The 21,126-nt window shown below is 39.3% G+C and overlaps 1 protein-coding gene across 1 annotated transcript in view; it reads left to right on the plus strand.

The window, feature by feature from the left end:
- The window catches only part of hk2 (hexokinase 2), a 37,742-nt gene extending 17,091 nt beyond the window's left edge, over positions 1–20,651 (plus strand). Inside the window, exons 7-18 of the mRNA XM_055050786.1 lie at positions 1,410–1,593; positions 6,052–6,213; positions 6,974–7,207; positions 8,084–8,388; positions 8,509–8,657; positions 9,756–9,875; positions 12,077–12,172; positions 14,789–14,888; positions 15,039–15,222; positions 16,610–16,765; positions 18,648–18,884; positions 19,561–20,651. Of these exons, the coding sequence (XP_054906761.1) occupies positions 1,410–1,593; positions 6,052–6,213; positions 6,974–7,207; positions 8,084–8,388; positions 8,509–8,657; positions 9,756–9,875; positions 12,077–12,172; positions 14,789–14,888; positions 15,039–15,222; positions 16,610–16,765; positions 18,648–18,884; positions 19,561–19,705 (2,072 nt within the window). The 3' untranslated portion in view covers positions 19,706–20,651. The remainder of the gene's footprint in view (positions 1–1,409; positions 1,594–6,051; positions 6,214–6,973; positions 7,208–8,083; positions 8,389–8,508; positions 8,658–9,755; positions 9,876–12,076; positions 12,173–14,788; positions 14,889–15,038; positions 15,223–16,609; positions 16,766–18,647; positions 18,885–19,560) is intronic.
- Positions 20,652–21,126: the final 475 nt, after the last annotated feature.

Genomic DNA, 21,126 nt, shown 5'->3' on the forward strand with positions numbered 1-21,126 from the left:
TGGGTCAAAAAAGTAAAAATAAAATGAAAATCAAGTAAACAGTTTCATTTTTTTTTTGGTTGTTTTTCTTTTTCGCCTTTGTAAGGGATGGAGTGCGTCGCATATTCAAAATTGAACAAGGATTGTGCATGCTTGCTGTATTAAAAGAAAGTCATCTAGTTTTCAGTTTCTTTTGGGCTCTCTGGGTTTCCCCCGGTGTATTATAAGCCTGGCAGGTCGCCAGGCTTTACTTGTTCCCCTGCCAGCCTCAGCATTGCTTCTTTTTTTATGTCTTTATAAAATGTTAGAGTTTTTTAAGACTTTATGGTGAGTGTTCAGGTATTCATTTTCTAATCTGTCAACAGAACATACTTATCAAATGATATTTTCAACTCAAAACACGACGGGCTGCTGGATGAATGACTCGGCACCGGGCTGAGCAAGTTTTCTGGGGGAAGCATTGGCCCAACTTAACAGGATCTTGGTTCACATTTTTATCAAAAACGGTTGCTATATTTAACCAAATGCAACAAATGAAATAAGAGCTGATTTGAGTGCAGCAAAGTTGGCCTTTCAGTAAAAGTGTCTGGATGAACGTGGCTCTTCTTGTTATACAAGCTCTGTTGTAAACAGAAAAATACTTTGTCATATTAAATATTTTCCATTGTAAGATATCGATAATGATTTTACCCTGATTAAAAATGAAAAGTCTCCATTTGCGCCAACCACCCATTCTAGAAGGATCAAACTTAAATCAGAGAGTGCAAATGTCACAAGTCTACTTGTTTTCACCAGGCTGAGGATATGAAATCCTGGATTGTTTCCGTATTGCTTCTGCTTCTCAGCAGGCAATCAGTCCCCATTTCTAGTTAACTTGGCTAATGTGATGGACAAAGGGAGACGGCGCTCACATCATTAAAGTTGTTCTTTCCAATTTTGGAATATTTGTGTTTGAAAAAGACACGAACAAGATCACAAGGAAATGGATGTTGTACTTGGACGACAAAGGTTCCTGTCAGCAGCGCTAGTTAGTTAAGGGGAACGCCTGCAGGCCAGGCCCAGCTGCACATCGCCGCTGATTCTGAAGGGTCTGCCGCTGAGTTTTAACTATGCCTAATGCCCCACTCTGAGGAATTTCAGGGAATGAGCTGCTACATACAGGAACCTGCTAATGTAGAGGTGGCATATTTCCATCATGAAATTGATAAAATGTATTTTTTCCGCCTATATGGCTTTTACTCTTTGTGTTCTCTGCAACGCTCTGGGATATTCAAATTTACCCAAAGTGACAATTCACTTTGTTGCATTTAGTTGCTGAAGAGGGTCTTTGTGCTGCATCGTATTTGAGCTTCTAGAAAAACAGAAAGTTATGGAAAACTCGGTTGAAATGCTTTGTTTAGTTTATGTGTATTGTAACACCATTTCTCCAGGAACGGGCACTAATGCGTGTTACATGGAGCATATGAGAAACCTCCAGCTGATGGACGGAGACGAGGGGCAGATGTGTGTAAACACGGAGTGGGGGGCGTTTGGAGACGACGGCGGCCTGGAGGACCTGCGCACCGACATCGACCGGGAAATCGACGCCGGCTCGCTGAACCCCGGCAAGCAGCTGTGAGTGTCACTGAGTTTATCTGCAGAATAAATATGCATAATCAGAAGTCTTTGTTTCCAGACCGTTTCATATATGAGGGTTCATAATTTATGTTCCACAGGATTTAAAAATTTGTTTTTAGAACGTTACAGAAACTATCTGGATTGTTTTTCCCTTTTCAATGATGTCGCTTTAGTTATAAGTACTTACTGACATTCTCATGGTCCTCATCTGCAACATCATTGACTGCTGAGATCAAAGTGTCAGTCACAGTTACTGTCTCGTACGTTTGCGTTTTGGTCGTCAACCACCCAGTTATTGAGTTGCATGTGTTGTAGACTTAAAGCTTGGTGCCTAGCAGCAGTCTTCATGTTGTCACCATGCCTATTTCCTCCAGCTGCATGTAATGCACTACAGAGCATGGCCTTCAAACGTCCTGAGTTACAATCTGAACTTCCTCCTCTTGTAAGATGCAAAGCACTTACTTATAAATTCATCTCAGCAGGGGGGCACTAACTAAAATGATGCTACAGGCTTCATCCTGGATGGTGCCTCTGACATTCACTAATCCTCAGTAATCCTCATTGCAAGTAAACCAAGTCAAGTTGAGATAAGATTTGACTTCAGGGTGGGAAAGTTTCAATCTCCAGACGCTTCAACTCCAGAACCACCCAGTGAGTTTATTTTGATTTGGGCTTAATCCCATTTCCTCTCTTAACACTTTAGGGCAGGGGTCTCCAACTCCAGAGGCGGTGTCCTGCAACTTTTAGATGTGTACCTGAATCCAATGGCTGAATTCTCCAGAGTCAAGATAATGACCTGATTATTTGAAGCAGAGATGCATCTGAAGGCTGCATGATCCCAGCCCTCAGGGGGGGATGGACCCTTGTTTTAGAGCATTCCTGACCCTTCAGAGGGCCACTGTTTCCCAGTTGTTATTTTAAAGTGGTGGTATTATTTATTTTATGAGCACAGCAGTCACAGGAAACTCATAGGAAGTTGTCTTGACTCAATCAGATGTCAAGGTTTACTTCATGTTTTTGTTTACATCCAGTAATTTCTCACATTTGCTCAACTGTAATATAACTTGAATTGAAAATAATGCATAAGCTCATCACCTGAGCAACTGACTGACAACAACGCCACTAACGTATCAGGATCCAACAACAACAAACACTCACAAAGATTTCCCACACAGAACAGAATATTAAGTCCATTACAGTTTTCTGTTTCCAGCCTTGATGTTTATTATGTGACTATTAATGTTAATGCCTTTATCAAGTTAAAGGCATTGATAGTTTCTTTTACTATCAATGTCTGTAGCATCATTCTAATATTAGAATCAATCTAACCTAATTTACACACCTGCTCTTCTGATGACCTGTCAGAGTTGGTGTGTGGATCGCCTTTTTTATTTCCTAACTAAACTGAAACACACATCATCTCTACTTCTTTAGGTTGTCAAAGTCAAGCTAGCATTAATAACCAATTTCCCTCTTCCTCGCTATTTTTTTCTTTTAATTCAAACTTTGTCCTGACCTTGTTATGTAGTCATAGTGTTGACAATTAGTAGCAAAGCACTACGGTCCTTTTCCTCTTTACATATCACACATACAATTATGTTGACAAGTTGACAGCTAAAACCAGTGGAAGGCGTTATGAGTGAGCAGCTCGCTGCCCTGCAGCAGGAAGCTGCGAGGCGGGAATTTTTCAGAGTGTGACATCACGCAGCCCTAATCCCCAATTCACAGTGCACTGCAGCACAGGAGTGTAAATTAATTTTTAAATCATGAAATGATTATATCTGTTTTAAAAAATGAAATGAATACATTTAATTGACTCATAATCAAAGTGAGTTATTTCTGTATTCATTTCCAGTTTTCTAAAAAAGTTAATAGTACATCTAAACAACTATTTCATCAGATATTTTTTGTATTTATCCTGTTCATAAAACACAATCTAGGTAGCATATTAACAACGAAAAATATTCTGTGAAAGTACATTGAGAACATTTTTTGAAATGGGATTCATTTTTGATTAATTGCAATTAAATATTTTAATCAATTGACGACCCTAATATTTGTAAGGTGGACCTGCTGCGCATCAGAGGGATTTCTTTTCTCTCTGTAGTGTTTTGGCAGAATTTGTCTCTAATTTTCTTTTTGCTTTTTAGTTGTTTTCTGATGTAAAACACGCTGTTATTGTGAAGCCTCCAAAATCTGATCACATTTACTATAACTGAACACATTCTGCTTATCTATTTATACCTTAGCAGGGAGCTTTTTGGGTTTTTTCTTTTACTATCAATTTGATAACGGCCTCCCACTTTACCTGTAGGTACTCATAAGCAAACAGTGAATACGGCACTTATACGCTCTATTAGTTTATTCCTTTTGGAAGAAAATTGCAAGGAGGGTCGTTTTGATAAGAGCGGGTTTTACAACGCAGTCAGTTCAATTTAATATGCTCATCTGAGCTTTCACTCCCTGGGCCTCTTCAGGCTGTTCAGACTTTCAAATACTGACAAGAAGAAATCTCAGATGCAGCAAATAAACAAACCTTCGCCTGGTGTTTGAAACCAATCCAACTCTGCCTCCTTGTTCTACTTGGAAGCAATTTGAAGTTCAACTTTTTTTTGTCTTTGTTTTTTTTTTTCATTATGCTGGGCAGTATAACTCTGCATCAGATAGTCTAAACATTCACTGCTGGTCACAAACGACAACAGAGTCATCCACACTTGCTGTGTTCAGCATTATATTACCATAGAACTCGCTCATTTTGAATTGATTTAACCACAAAGCTCACTTTTGGTTTGTGTTTTTGCAAGCAGAACTCTGAAAGGCGTGATAGGAATTTTTCTTCAGTCGCTTGATGCTTTGCGGCAAAGTAGAACAAATCAATGAAATGAATAGAATACAAATGTCCATTAATGTTCCTCAGTGGAGAAATTCACATGTGGTAACATCAAGTTAAAGGCAAATGGACCTATAAGTAAAAAACCTATATATAGCAAAACAGGGAAATAATAATAAGACTGTAAAGTAAGGACAAATTTATAACCAGTAATTGTCTTTCACTCAGCACGTAACTGGATATCTGGAAAAACGAATACATTTTTATGCGTTTTGGCCTTTCGTCCACACAAAAACTGTTTAATATCACCGAATACAATTATTTGTAAAAACTACAACTAAAGTGGATATTTAAAAAAACTCCATATTTGTGTTTTCGCGAGAACATAGCAAAACGGAGATTTAAAACGTTGCTCTAGATTTAAACAACTTTATATTCTAATATACTATTTAAAAGTAGTTCTAGCTATATTTCTGACCACGCAAACAAACTTCCTGGCGCTATGTTTAATTCGTAACGAGAAGTAGTCGCAATCTGATTGGCTGACATTGATTCTAGCTTTGAGCTACACTGCCCCCTAGGGATTTGGAATGTTTAAAACAGCGTTTGGCGCAAATTAGTGCGGGTTTCATGTGAATGAAACCGGTCCAGTGTGCACAATATATATTGTTTCAAATGATTTGGTGGCGAAATTTGTTTTTTTTTAAAACTTGGCTACGTGTGGACGAGGAGCAAGTGTTCATTCTGCTGCCTTTTCTAAACAAGACCCTTCGCACCCAAGTTTTGCGAGCTCATTTTTGCGAGACTGCACTGTGATTAAATTTGAAAGACATATTCAGCTCTCACATTTTCTGTGAACTTCTTTTCTATAATTATGTATTTTAAGATCAGAATGGCTTAAAAAAGAAATGGTTGATTGGAGCTATACTTAAGAAATTCAGAAACATGCAGATTTAATTTCTATTTAATTAACTGGAAATGGAGGTGATGATTTGCCAGACTATCAAGCACGAGGTGGATATGAAGACGTGTGAGCCGTCCACTTGTGAGTCTATAAGGCATTCCTTAAATTAAGCAGGAGTTAGAGTTAATCAATTTATTCGCAAAGAAATGTCAGCCAGATGGTATTTTTGTGTTCTTGCATCTTAATTTATTATTTCATCTTATTAAAAAAATATCTCAGAGACAGGTGTCTATCAGCATGTCATCACTAAAATAGTTCAGATTCTAAATGTGACTTACCTTCAGAAACTGCCTTTTGGAAATTAAAGAGCAAGCGGAGAATATATTAAGAAGTATCAAAAGTTCTGGCATCATGAAGTCGATCCTTTCACTCCAGATAAATAAACCACAAACACTTTTTTTTCCCTCAGTGGCTGAAGTTAGAACTGACCCAACTATTTTCGGTTTTAGCTCAATGAGAATTACCAAAATTATTTCTTTTTGCTAAATGCCAGAAAACTTAACAAGGACATTTTTTAGAGACGTCTTTTGTACATCAGGGATAACTACCTTTTAAAATGTATGACTTGGGTCAGACTTTTGGATGTCCTCCCACAAGTGAGAAAATAAACAATTTTGTATCGTATGTATAAATATCTGCTTTTTGTCTCTACCTTTCTTAGGTTTGAGAAGATGATAAGCGGGATGTACATGGGGGAGCTGGTGCGTCTCATCTTGGTGAAGATGGCCAGAAAGCAGCTGCTGTTCCAGGGACAGACCACGCCACAGCTTCTCACCTCTGGACGCTTCAGCACCAGCTACATCTACGCCATCGAGAGCGACAAGTTAGTATCTGTGCAATGCTCACATAAATAATGTCCAATTAAAGCAACCCTAAAGTATACAGGATGATGTGGCGAAACTGATGAGAACGCACGTGGTGCAGGTCTGTCATCTCCATGAATCACAGACACTCAACTTTCTTTTTTGCTCGATTGTTTTACCTTTCTTTGCTGCATCACCAGTATTTTTTTATGTATTTATTCTTTTCGAATAGATAAAAAAGACAAAATGTCCCAAAAAGGGAGAATTAGTGCTCGGGTGTTTCTGGCCAGACGTTGACCTGGAAGCGGTTGGAGATTGTTCAATCCCATCCACCTAATCCTGCACAGTTCTTTATCTGGCGTCTGTAGAACAGAAAGATGGGACTGGGATTAAACATCATTTACGATAGGCAGAGAAAAAATACCTTTTCATACTTCCCAGCTTTAATGCTAAGCTAGTTTACATTCTAAACTCTTGTTTTACTAAACAATGGGGGAAAACTCAGATGATGATTATGTCATGGCTTTTGAAACTTCTCATAGGTTAACTGACTACTGTGTTTCAATATTGTGTTATATTTGCGTTAGGATTGAGGCTGCCTTACTATACTCATTTTTGTATCATATGTGTAGAAAAAAAAATGCATTAAACTTTCAATATGTTAAGTAATTCATCAAAATGAACATGCTGCAGTAGTAAAGTTCTTATCTCCCTAAATTCCTGTCCTTGCCTGTGGAATCTGATCAGAAATAAACTGAGCGACTCACTCTTTGCCTGCAGAGATGACGAAGGTCTGGTGAGCGCCGAGAAGGCGCTCCGCAGCCTGGGCCTGGACCCGTCCGCCGAAGACTGCGCCGCCACTCGGAGGATTTGCCAGATCGTTTCCACCCGGGCCGCACACCTGTGCGCCTCCTCCCTGGCGGCAGTGATGCGACAGATACGGGACAACAAAGCGGCCGAAAAGCTGCGCATCACCATCGGAGTGGACGGCTCGGTGTACAAGGGTCATCCAGAGTAAGTGACCCAGAACACCGAAGTGTGTGTAACACACTCCTTAAATAAGGAGTCCAAATTATAAACAGAAACTAGGAGGTAGGAGGAGTTGTATCGGCATGCTCCTCTCTGCCCCTTGAGCGTATTTGAGCTAAAGTGGATTGAATTGTTTCAACAAGTACACGTAATCTCTGCGTTTATTGTTCAAGCTCTCTTTACAAAATTAGAGCTTGTTCACACAGAGGGGATTAGTTCTCCCTTGTCATCAGTGTTTGCCTGAGTTGGAGCTTACAAAGTTGTTTATTTGCCTGATCCTCTCCCCAATGTCTCAAAGATATTTGTCCAGCCTGGTGATCATGTAGTAAAACATAACAGGACTCCAGTCCCTGTCAGGGGCTTTGTCATTTTCTCTGCTGGATACTCAGGACGGTGACAAGGACTGAATGTCAGCCTTCGATTCTGGTGAATTTAAGCTACTGGCTTTGGGCCAGTCGACTGAACACGACCTAATTATCCTCCTTGATCCCCTCTCATTAAAATTCATCTTGCTCTGTGTCTTTTCGGAGAGCTTGCTTGAGGGGACAAAAGCGTTCTTCACTATGCGAGTACACACAGATTCAGACGTACGCAGTTGGGAATATGAATTATTCATACTCGCAACACATTTGTACTATTTAATCGTTTATTCCGGTTTTCTGTTCAATTTGATTTTCTGTGGTTAGTTTATTTGCTCGGTTGTGGCTTAAAATAATTAGTACAGCTTGAGAGGGTTTTTAAATCTCCTGAGTCTCAGTTTTCTTTGTCATCTGTGCCGTTTTGTTCACCAATGGAAAGTTCGCTAGTTCACTGAGAAACCGTACAATGTTTATTAAAGGAACTTTTTGTTTTTCACCACAGATTTTCCAGGAAGCTCAACAAAATGGTGCGGCGCCTCGTGCCAGACTGCGACGTGCGCTTCTTGCAGTCGCAGCACGGCAGCGGGAAAGGCGCGGCCATGGTGACGGCGGTGGCCTACCGACTCGCCGCCCAGCACGCCGAGCGGCAGCGCGTCCTCGACACCCTGCGGCTGAGCCGTGAGCAGCTGCTGGAGGTAAAGCGGAGGCTGACGGTGGAGATGGCGCGGGGTCTGTCCAAGCAAACGCACGACCAGACCAGCGTCAAGATGCTCCCGACGTACGTCAGGTCCACCCCAGACGGAACGGGTGAGGGGGAAAACAGGATGTCCGCTGCCACTCATTCGGATATGACCTTGCTCCTGTCAGATGTGAATCAGTTTTGAAGGTTTTTTACTCTGTTTGTTTTATTGTTTGTTTTTTTTGTAGAACAAGGAGATTTCTTGGCTTTGGATCTTGGCGGATCCAGTTTCCGTGTTCTTCTCGTTCGACTGAAAAATGAGAAGAAGCAGAAAGTGGATATGCACCAGAAGATCTACAGTATCGATCAGGACACCCTGCAGGGCACAGGGGAAGAGGTATCATGTTTGAGAATAAAACAGCTGAAACTCATTTTAGGTTTTTGGCTTTTCAAGTTTCAGTGCAAACTGAAAAAATTGCTAACTAATACAGATTTCTGTTTTCTTTTTTATGTTTTTTGTGGGTTTTTATGTGAATAAATCACAAGGACCAGAGGTGAATTGCTCAAAACCATGACAACTTGAATACCTGCTCTAAAAATACTAATAACTTCCTATTTTCAAACACCAAAAATACCCCAATATGCATTAATACAAACAAAGGAAACCATCTAGCACCAGTGCAGAAGCTAATACCTGCAGCAGGGATGTCCTTACTTTTTGTTACATGGGACAAACTAAAAAAACTAAAATCAAACAAATAAAGTCATCAAATGTATTCAGGGTTTTTTTGCTAAATGGATTCTGTTCATCACAGAGCCAAAATGTTCAAAGAATTTTTCAGGTTTGCTGTAGGAGTTTCTTTTGGACTCGATTGAGCAGATTTATTCTCGGTCACAAAAACAGAACCTGGGTCACTTTCTTTCAAGACGTTTAGTAGTTTGATAAATCAAGTCAAATCTTATTTGGGTTCAGCAAAGTCGTCTTTGCAGTAAAAGTTTCTGGATAAATGTGGATCTACTAATTGTAAAAGCTTGATTATTTAAAAAAGATTAATATTTAGTCATAATTAACATTTTCCAATTTAAGAAAATTAAGTGGGGAATCATTTTGCCCTGACTGACGTAAATAATCTACATCAGGTCACATTATTGCTGTTATTCTTGAACTGCAGTCGAGGCGTTTCAGCTTCCCAAGCTGCATTTTCCAACAGAGTCTCGACTTTAGGAAAATTGATCTTGTGTTGGCGGTAAAGCATAATGCTAACGCTAGCAAAGAAGAAAGGCGGCCTTTCTTCTTTTGCTATTGAAAGCAAAAGATTTCAATAGCAAATCTATTGAAGTTTTCAGCTCAGTGTTTTTTGCTTATGCAGCAAATTAAAGCTTTTAATTTAGCTTCTTTATTGTCTTTTTTTTTTTTTTGTTTTGCCCAACGTTTCCTGAGGCTGAATGTTCTTGTAATTATTTTTAATTTCCCTTTGCTTTATCTGTGTCCCAGCTCTTCAACCACATTGTGTACTGCATTGCTGACTTCCTGGACTACATGGGAATGAGAGGCGCGTCGTTACCTCTGGGGTTTACGTTCTCTTTCCCATGTGATCAAACCAAGCTGGACGAGGTAACGTCAATTTAATTAAAACTGACTTCATTCAAGTCGATTTTCTGACTTAAATTAAATCATAAAATTATGAGACTAAAGTTGCAATAATACTAGAATTAAGTCATAAAATTGCTAGAATATAGTCATAATATTGCATTAAATTATAAAATTCTGAGACAAAATTCATAATAATACGAAAATAAAGTGGTAATTATTCTCGTATGATTATGACTTTATTCTCTTAAGTCGTATTAATGTGATAATAAAGTAAAGTAATGTTTAGAGAACAGTCATAACATTGCTACTCGTAATATTTTGACTATTCTCAAAATAATTTATTCCTGTATTATTTCAGCTTTATTGTCATAATTTAATGTTTTTATTTTTTCTTAGCTGGGCCCTCTATCTCCATCATATTAACCGGACTGTGCGCATAAAGTCTGCTTAACTTTGTGCGTGACTTGAATTGTTTCCTAAAGTTTTAGTTGCGTGACATCAAGCAGTCTGCCTTTGCCGAAGGTTTGAAATACGCATTTATTCATATTTTTCATTAAACAGATTATTTGTTTCAAGTCTGCTGTCGGTCAGAGGTCAGTCTGAATAGCTGTGTGTTTCATGTTGCGCGGAGAGCCGGCCTCCATCCGCTGGGCCTTGGTTCCCACCACAATATATTCCAGTCCAGCATTTATCGCGGCTGGAAGCCTGAACAATCAGTAAACTGGGGGGAGGGCCATTTAGCTGGTGACGATATTTAGAATCAGCACACAACGCGACCGAAGACTTTCTTTTTCACCGCCTCCAAACATCATGTGTAAAACAAGCTGTCATTCATTCTGGGTTTAAAAAAACCCCTAATTGGGTGTTTTGGTGCAGTGATTGTATAAACTGAGGACAATTTACTGCAAGAGAGTTAAATAAAACTCAAACGATTAAAAGAAGCTGAGGATTTTTATTTCTTTTTTCTTTTTTTTGAAAACTCATCAGAAAGTCTCAAAGTTTTCCATTTAGTTTGACATGAAACGTTTTCATTGTTGTTAAGTAAAAAAAGAAATAGTGTTTTTGTTAGCTAAGAGTAACTTGTCTAGATACAGAGGCAGTATGTTGGACGTGAGAGCTCACAACAAACTGTGTTTTCGTCTGTTTGTAAGGACTCTGTGTGACTCTGATGTTTCTCTTGTCAGAACAATGACTTGTCCAAGGTCATAATCAGATCAGAGCTTTTGATGGGAATTTAAAAGCTCTTTAGCCTGATCCTTGAACTTTGACTTGAAAAATCAGTTGCCATCTCAGCTGGTAATCAGCCAAACTGCTCTCTGCAAATCAAACCAATTAATACCTGAAACACAGACGTCTGTCGTGTATCTGTCAGTCGATCAGATTCTGCAAAACTAGATTGCGTCACAACGTGACTGACAGGTGAAAAAGGTTCAGTTTCCAGTTTGACATTTTGTCGGTTTTATGACAGGAAAGGAAATATTGCAGCTAACTTAATTCTGTTTGGGAAAAGTTTACATACTCAAATAGGCGTTTCATTATGTTTTGCTTGAACAAACAGTTTTAATTTAAAGGCAAACTTTGTTTTTTTCCATTCCACCAACCACTACTTTGATTTTATCAATCTGACCTGGCTACTTGTTTATTACACAAGCCTGAACTTTTTAAAATTTATTTTATTATCATTATTATTATTTTTTAATAATAATAAAAATTCACGGCATTACAAATTGTGTGCTTCAAATTCTGAGAAGTTTTTCTTTAATCACTTTATCACTGAAATAAAATACATGCTCCATTATTCATGGATATATTACAGCATTCTTGCTTTCACCACAGTTTCTGGAATATAGACGGATGATCAGACAAATTTGATCTGGTTTTGAAACAAATTTCAAATATGATTGGAGTGAGAATTGAGAGTCTAAACAGATTTCCATCAGTATCAATATTTAGTATAACATCGGGCACTTTAAGTATTGTTTCATTACAGTTGTAAATGAAAGGTGTATTAGTTCGGGTTCTTCTTCTTTCTGTGCACCGGAAGTGAATGTATATAATATTCAAAATGAGTTTTTACTGAATCATTTGGTCTCTCAAAAACATTTGATGTTTCTGTAAGTTCCTGGGATTAACTCAAAGTTTTCTTCAATAAAACCCGACATGTAAATTATCCCTGTGGATCATTTTCACACGGTGCCAAACCCTCACCGTCCTTTCTGCAGGGGATTCTTCTGAAGTGGACGAAGGGCTTCAAAGCCAGCGACTGCGAGGGGAAAGACGTCGTTAAGTTGCTGAAAGAGGCGGTCCGGCGCAAACAGGTCAGTGCACCTTGTGAGTGAAAAAAACAAAATGTTTCAGTCTGTTTTCAGAGAATATTCTGCTTACTCAGTACACGTTTTTCCATGCGTGTACTGAACACTGAGCAATCAGTCAGAAATTACTCTCTGTGTGCTAACTACTTCTGTTTTAGGGAGGCGGTGTCATTTGTTGAAGTGCTGCATCCGGAGTCTGATTGCTAACGCAGGCTGCTCCTCCCACGTAGCGCGTTTGTGTTAATCCAGCTTTCACAGCAACCTTCACTGGTCGCGAGCACATGAGCTGTGTCCAGTCCAAACGCATCTCGAAGGATGAGAGGAGCTGTTACAAGATGCTTTAAGAGCAGAGAGAATGATGTATATATATTTTTTAGGAGAAAGTTTAGCTGTTAGATCAGTGGCTTTCAGACAAGAGAAACAATTAAACATATAAACTCTCATCCAGTAGTAAAATATAAAGGGTTAACACTAGAGTACATACTGTAAGTCACAAGCTGCGTTTCCATTCTAAATGTTCGTTAACCTTTGTCGATTTCCTGCTAATGTCGAAAAAAACACAATTTCGCAATTGCGGTGTTTCCATCAAATGATAAACACAGTTCAAATGACGCTGATAAGTTTGTTGATGTAGTAAGTCATTAAAAAAACATGACATATCATCATCCTCCAATTACTTCCTGTTGTCTATTTTTGCAGTTTTTGCCAGTCTCACCATCTGGTTGTTGATCATGTGACTTTTTTTTGTGTGTAAAGCAAAAAAAGTGTTCCCATCGCATTTTTTGCAAGATAAGCTAATTCTGATGAGGCCAAAAAAAAAAAAAAAACTGTTTAAGTTGCTGTCATAATTACTTCCACTCACCTTTCAGAAACTTTTTCTCAGTTTACAGAAATGTCGTTTTTTTGCTACTTTTTTCCCGTGTTTTTGTTCGAGTTCAGGGTTTTCTAGCCATTTGTTTAGGTCATTTGTTTTTGTCACACTTGCAGCAGTGATGCTTCTCTCATACGGTTTAATTGGACCCTTCAGCATCAGAGAGGGCTACAGGCGATTTTGACTGCTGAACTTTAAGTCGCAATAATTCGAGGAGAGGAATTTGAATAAGCTTCTTGTTGCCTCGAACCTCCAGGGAGGACTTGTTGGATTCATTTATTCAGACACACATTTCTATTTTCCCTGAATGTGTTTAACTAACTCTAATCAAACCAAACGATTAATCAACAACTTAAATCTAATGATTTTGTGGACACAAAATCATTCTTCCCTGTTGGAAAGCATCGATGTCGCTTCCTGGACACGGACACACAAATTCAGATTTCTGCTCGTTGCTGGTCCAATTTATAAACTACTTCCTTGTTTACAAGGTCTTTGCTGTGGAAGCAGTGCGCAATAGTTCTTAAGGAAAATTTGGACTTTATTTCGATAAATTTACCTTTTACTACGGCGGACAGTTTGATCGAATCAAAAAGTTTCAAAGTGGTTTTACAAAAAGCAGGAGTTCAGATAAATGTTTCCGTGTCTCGTAGTTCCAGCAGTCAGCAGCTAACGAGTGTGAAATTACAACAGAGGCCCTGGCTAATTCCTGGTTAGGATACAGAACACTGGTCAATGTGGAAAAAAGTCTCAAAGTTGTTCTTCTTATTTATTTATTTTTCATGTGGCCTTCAATCCGATCTCTGCTTCAGCTTCCTGACAATTTCGTTTGCTCTTACTTTTTTTCATACGAGTGTTTACTGAAGCAGATCTCAGTTGTTTTTTGGGTTTATGCAAAATCATTTGAGATGTGGCGGGAAAAACAGAGGAGAGAGAAGAAACAGCAAGACACGAAAGAGAGTTAGCAAAAGGATGTTTTAGTAAGTAACGCTGGTGTTACTGTTTACCACTTAAAAACTTTGAGTCATATTTGATGTGAGAGTTTCCAGTAGGCTGCTACATGCTGATGAAGGTAACTAAACATCTTGAACTAATTTTTTTTATAAGCCTTCATCAGATCTTTACATGAAGAGACTGAAATTTTTGCCCAATTCTTCTTCTGCTCTTGCTTTAATTTCCACATCTTGATCTGGACTTTAACTGGACCAGATTTTCCACTTGTGAAACTGGATGTATTTGGTTGTTTTCTGGAGGCAGCTTGTTGTGCTGGATTTCGGGTTAAGAGGGTTGAGCTGAGGACACATTGTGTGAAGTTTTTATTTGAAAGAAGTGGGGGGAAAAAAACAGAACTTTTTTTTTTTTTTACATATTTGTTCAAACTATTTATCTGCTGCCGTCATTGGTGGCCATACCTACTAGCCTGTATGTTCGTGGCAGGCTTCACTGTGGGGAAGGAGCTGTAAGCACAGTAGCAGGGTGTGATCAGTGTGTTCACAGGTGTGATTGTCAGCACTAGGACCCTCCTCTGACTGACTGGAAGTGGTTTATTTCTGAAGACTGAGGAGCTCTAATTTTTCCACAAATGATCTGTCTTGTTATATTATACTATCAAATCAGTGACCATTTGAACAAACATAAAAAAATACATATATGTGTATATATATAATCTGTATTTTACTTTTGATCTTTACCTGATTCATTTATTTATTTATTTTTACTGTAAATTGGGTTTGTGTTTCTTCCACATCCAGAAATTCGACCTAAACTTTGTGGCGGTGGTGAACGACACAGTGGGTACCATGATGACCTGTGCCTATCAGGACCCCAAATGTGAGCTGGGCCTTATTGTAGGTAAGTCTGTCTGTTCCTGTTTTTTCCTTCTTGATTTACTATATAATAATATAATAATAATAGTAGAGTGCTCACTTTGGCTAATGTGTTTCTAAACATGAAGCTTTTATCAGCCCTGTTTTTTTTTTTTGTGTTTTTTTTTTACATCAGGCACAGGGACCAACGCCTGCTACATGGAGGAAATGCACAACATCGAAACGGTGGAGGGAAATGAAGGCCGCATGTGCGTCAATGTGGAGTGGGGAGCATTCGGCGAAAACGGTGAACTGGACGACTTTTGCACAGAGTTCGATCGTGCTGTCGACGAATCCTCCAACCACCCTGGGAAGCAGAGGTACGTGAGAAGCAGGAATAAGAGCAAACACAAGAAGAAAAAATGTGAACAACCCTTTTCATTGATTTCATTGATTTTATTTGACCAAATTCTAGATTTTATTTCACTTAGTGTACTTGAAGAGGCAAAGACATTATTGGTAAAATTTAGTGTTTTTGCAGTGAAGTAAATCACTGACTGCACTTCAAATAAGACAAAATTAACTTACAAGTAACTTTTCATCAAGATCCAGGAGATTGTTTTAAGGCCCTAATATTTATGAAAAACTACTTGATTCACATGCAGATTTTTCCCATATGGGAAAAATGAAGGAATTGATGAGTGAAGACAAACTGCTATATTTTACTGAAAAGTTACCTGTGAGTTAGTTTTGTCTTATTTTAAGTCATTAAGACATTTGCTGGAAACTAGACGGGGATTTATTTCACTGCAAAAACAAAATCTTATCAGGTAATTTTTGGTCTAGTTTCTATTAAATATCTTAATTTATTGACAAACCTAATAATTATTGACTTATTTCAAGTCAATAATTCTTTAATATTGAGAAAACAAAAAGTATTAGTTCCTCTGGCAGATTTGAGTTTTGTTGTATTTCAAGTGAATTAAGATATTTGCTAGAAACTGGGCAAACAGAACAGATTTTGTGTTTTTGCAGTGAAGTGGATCAGTATTTTTACACACTGGTTATGAAGTGTTGCACACGGTTAATTAATTGAGACAAACAATGCCTTTGTTCATTGAACACTTAGACTGTGCAATTAATCAGATTTGCGGTCAGATTTTAATTATATCTCCAAGCCGTCACAAAAGCAATGCACTTAGTACTTCCGCTGCGTTTGAGGACCAACCTAACAAATACCTCAGAGGCGTAGTTTGACAATTATCTAGCTCTCATACTGGAGACATAGTTTTTTTTTCAGATTTATTTTTTGGCAAGAAAAAAAGCCAAATTTAGTTTGTAAAAGCAACGAAGACGGTGAAACATTCAAGAGGATAGATAATTATCATAGACCCTGGATATGTTTAATTCTAATATAACAAAATAAAAATGCTACTTTGGGTCAAAATGTACTGTTTACTACTTACATTTGTTTCAACCTCTTTCATATTTTTGACAGTGAAGCCTCTTCTCTCTTCCGCTGCTGCTGCATTCGGTTCACGTGGCTGAATTTGAAACCTGAACATCTTTGTGCTGCTCTATAATCACACCTTAAATTTGCATCTGCAATCAGTGACAAAAGTGAATCTGCCATGTCATCAAAAAGAAAGGGGAAAAAAAAAAGCCGTGTGCAGACACAGAAAAATGACTGTGAAGAAAAATGTTTAACTGTGCATAACAATGTTGCGCAGGTGTGACATCCTCTTGTTATGCGTCTTATTTTTAAAGATATGAGAAGATGATCAGTGGCATGTACCTGGGAGAGATAGTGAGGCATGTGCTGATGGATTTCACCACCAAGGGTCTGCTGTTCAGGGGCAAACTGTCGGAGCGGCTGAAGACCAGAGGCATCTTTGAGACCAAGTTCCTGTCACAGATTGAAAGGTGAAGTATCCAAACAAAACCACCGAGCCAGCGAAGGCTGCACCATACGTCAAACCGGCTCTCGTCGACGTGCAATGATGTGTCCTCCTTCGCTTCTCAACAAAATGTGCGACGCGTCGCGTGATTGGTCAGAAGTTTGTTTGCTTTCATACATCAAAAATACTAACATTGCTGTCGCCTGGACAGCAATGTTAGTATTTTTGCTGCAACTGTCCAGTGCTTCACTAAACGGTTAAACGAAGTAAACTGGCTTCTAGTTTAATATAAAAACACGAGCAAATGTTTGTGAGCTTTCAAGTAAAACAGCCATGTTGTTTATACAAAAAACAATAATGTTGTGAACTACTACATGTTGAAAACGCTGCGTAATTATGCTCCGATTTGCATAAACATTCATTCAAATGTTCCACCAATTGCAGATACTAACTTTTTGTTTTATGTAATCTACTTTAATTTAGCCAGACTTTATTCAATTTTAATACGAGGTGTGCTTTAAAAGGTTGCTTAACTTTTCCACCATGCAACAGAAACGCTGGACAAAAAACGTCAAACTTCCTTCCTTCATCTGTTTTAAATCTCGCAAATGCTAGAGCTTTTAAAAGAGCCCTGTTTAATGATTTTATTATATAAAGTATTATAAAGACACATTTATGAACAGTGTAAATTTATTTAAACCAAAAGTGCTAACACTCATTAAGAGACATAATCCAGAACACACATTGTTGTTGAAGATTTTTGGGGGGTTTTCTGTTTAGTTCAATGAAATCCCTTTATTTTCCAGAGATAAACGTCAATACGAGATGGAATGAAATTATGTCACAAATCAGACATAAAGTCCACAAGAGGCTATCGCTATTCAGCTCTTGGAAAACACTGACTTGCTCCATCATGTGTCAGCTGGGTGTCCGTGTCTCCAGCTGGAGTCTGCAGAGCAGAGCGATGTGACGTGAGATGGGCTCCGTGTGTGGGAGGAAGACATAAACACACACGGGTCCCATTAAAGTTTCAGTCACACTTGACAGATCTTTTGGACGCTGGTGTGACCGCCACGGACACACTTATGAGCTTCATGGGCATGTGTCAAAATTAACGCATGAGATTTAATTTGGTTGGATCCTATAGGGAATGTTTGTAATTCAATTGTAGTTTCATACATTTAAAAAAAATAGAAAATGTATGTGAATGTGCCGTGGAGTTAGATTAGTGACTCATCTCTCCAGCAGGATTTAGTGGAGGTCGTTCCTGGTAGTTTGTCGTGAAGGAGACGACAGGAAGCGGCGGGACGACGGCGCTGCATGTTTTTTAGTGACTGATCGCATGAACAAACCTGTTCATGTGATTTTAATCGTGCTTCTTATTAAACGGAAACACCGCTATTGCAAAATTGTGTTTTGCTGAATATTGACAAAACATTCGTGCTGTAAATGCAGCCGCTGCTAACGGCAGCCTGTACACGCGGCTTCTAAAGCGGCCAGCTGTCGATGAGTGACGTCTTCCCCTGTTATCAGCCATACTCTTTGTGTCGGTGGCCCCAGGTGCCTTCAGTCGTTAACAAAAGCCTTCCTGTTGATTATTCTTTCCCCCCCAAGAGGCCATGGTCTTGCATGGAGCTTAAATCTGAGGGCCAGGGATTGACATTTATTTTTCTTCTATTATAGGGTAATCAGACCAGCAGTTGTCACCTTCTGACTAACCTTCCTGCTGATGGAGTTAAAACCTCTTTAAGCCTCGTGCAAATCCAGTGTGTTGCTTCAGACGTCAACACTCTACTTTTAATTCCCATGTTAGGCGTTTATTCCTGCATTTGCTTCATATCACATCTTGGAGGTAAAACAAATAGAGTTGTCCAATGTCGTTCCCTGAACTGCCCCTGTTCCCACAGCGACCGGCTGGCCATGCGTCAGGTCCGCTCCATCCTGCAGCACCTGGGTCTCACCGGCTCCACGTGCGACGACAGCGTCCTGGTGAAGGAGGTGTGCAGCGTCGTGGGTCGCCGTGCGGCGCAGCTCTGCGGCGCCGGTTTGGCCGCTCTTGTCGACAAGATCCGGCAGAACCGCAACCTGAACCAGCTGTCCATCACGGTGGGAGTGGATGGTACCCTTTATAAGACCCATCCTCAGTAAGGAACATTTTAATTCTTTAAAGTTGGTCACTTTGGTTTCATAATGCTGTGTTCCCAATTGTTAAAGCAAGTGTTAATTTTAAGGATTAGTTTTCTCTGTTAATGTAACGTGTTTTAAACCTCAAACATGACTCCTTAAAGGGGCGGCGTTGTGTATTCTCCAAGCACATAATGCCATTTTATAGCACAATCTACCTTGAGCTATTATAAAAATCTATATAAATCGCATATGATGTAACATAAATTTGATTTCTTAATTTAACATCGTGAAATCAGATCTGTGTCTCTTTAAGAAAAACTCATATTCTTTCTAAAACTCTCCCTTGAGGAAGTCATCACAACACGGCTCCTCTGTTAACTCTTGATTGTCATTCTTACCAGCGTTGCTCTGAGAAATAGCTCCTATAATGAGCTCAGCAGATGCTCAGTTCCATCAGGTGTTTGCTAATTGCTGCTGGCTAGTCTGAAGGAGCTGAGTGGGTTAATAACATTATGACTTGATGTAAAGCGGAAGAAAGTTGATTTTACATAACACTGCCCCTTTAAATAAGTGAGTTACCGATTAATTAATCATGATTAATTCACAGCATTTAAATTTCTAATCATTCAAGGGCCCTACTGCCAAGTCTTAATGTTTGTGTTTTGCTCTCCGCTCCCTCCTCGTTCTCTGAAGTTTCTCGAGGATCATGCAGGAGACCCTGCAGGACCTGGCCCCGCAGTGCGAGGTGACGTTCCTCAAGTCGGAGGACGGCAGCGGGAAGGGGGCGGCGCTCATCACAGCCGTGGCCTGCAGGTTGAAGACCGAGCATCTGCTGTGAAACCTGCAGAAACGCCTTCCCGTGGGTCGACACGCGCCCTGTTCAGTCGGTCGTCATTCTGCGGTCTTTAATCTTTTGCGAGCGCGTTCGCACGAGGGCGTCCGTTTGACGGCACGAGGCGAAGCTGTGACGGAGGTTCGGTCGGGTGCAAGCTGAGCTCAGAAATCACAGCCCAGCTGGCAACGAACCCGCGCCTTCAATGAGACCCGACTGTTACAAGATCCTTTTGTCTTACACTCTGACGTTGTCTTTTACTTTCATATTAGTTCTGCTTTTAAGTCAAGTCTGTGAAAAATGAGACTTTTACTGTGTGGCAAGTTTAGCAAAGCACATTCCTGAACCAAAGAGAAGCAAACCAACACACTCAAACGAACCAATCGTTTTTCTTTTTTGTTTTCCTTATCTTTTAAAATGTTATTTAAGTTTCAAAGCAGTCTCACTTTGTTTCAGGAAACTTCAGAAAATATGCAAAATCGTGATGAAATGTTTTTAAGGGATGGTATGTTTTTAAAATGTAAACACTAGCCACAGATGGGAAACATAAAGACGTTTTAGAGAGACTCTGTGTAATCGGAGGAATAAATAATTCACACCGTGCAGTTCTGATCTATGATGCACTGTGAAAAACATCAACACCAAATGAAGTGAGAAATGACCAGGGTTTTTTTAAATTATTATTATGTATCAATAAAACCAAGATTATTGCTGGGGCGATGAGAGAATAAAGAGGACAATCTGTGCCTCCATGATTGGACCAATCAGTTTAATTTGTAGTTTTTCTCTTCACAAAGCGTGTTTTTTTTCATGGGTTTTTTTTTAAATAGAGCGATTACCTTACATTGGAGAACTACCCTGAACGCATCATCAGACGGCTCCGGAAATACCGTGTGATCTTCACTTTCGCTGTTTTCATCCAACCAATAAATCTACGCGTTGTTTTTTCTTCCTCTTCTTGTCTTGATTTTTCTTTCTTCTTTTTTTTTGTTTCTTCCCTGTATTTATTTAGCTGTTACCATGGAGACCAGCAGCAGGTCACTCCCAGTCATGTTGTTATTTTTTTAGATTTGTGCAAGACAACAAACATCAGCTGGTGTCAGGGTTCACACACTTTCTCCGCAGATCAACAGGCTCACAGCAAACTACTAAAAATGTCCATGAAAGCCTCCGTAGAGCGGGAGACGTCACAGTACCTCATAAAGACAGCGGTCCTACCCTTTTTTTTTTTTGTCTTCATCTGCTTTCAGTCCCAGATGCATTTGTGGAAATATATTTGTACAGACCGGCTGCAGGTTCTGACCCATATTTTTCCTCCTTTCTTTGAGTAGAAAAAAAATTGTCTAATTTCTGCATTTCACCCATTTCTTGTAAATCTTTGTGATGAAGTACTGGACAAAAATAGATGTGACGTTCAGGAGGATCGA

Source organism: Poeciliopsis prolifica, unplaced genomic scaffold (genome assembly GCF_027474105.1).
Source record: "Poeciliopsis prolifica strain line A6 unplaced genomic scaffold, Auburn_PproV2 SCAFFOLD031, whole genome shotgun sequence".
Lineage (NCBI taxonomy): Eukaryota > Metazoa > Chordata > Actinopteri > Cyprinodontiformes > Poeciliidae > Poeciliopsis > Poeciliopsis prolifica.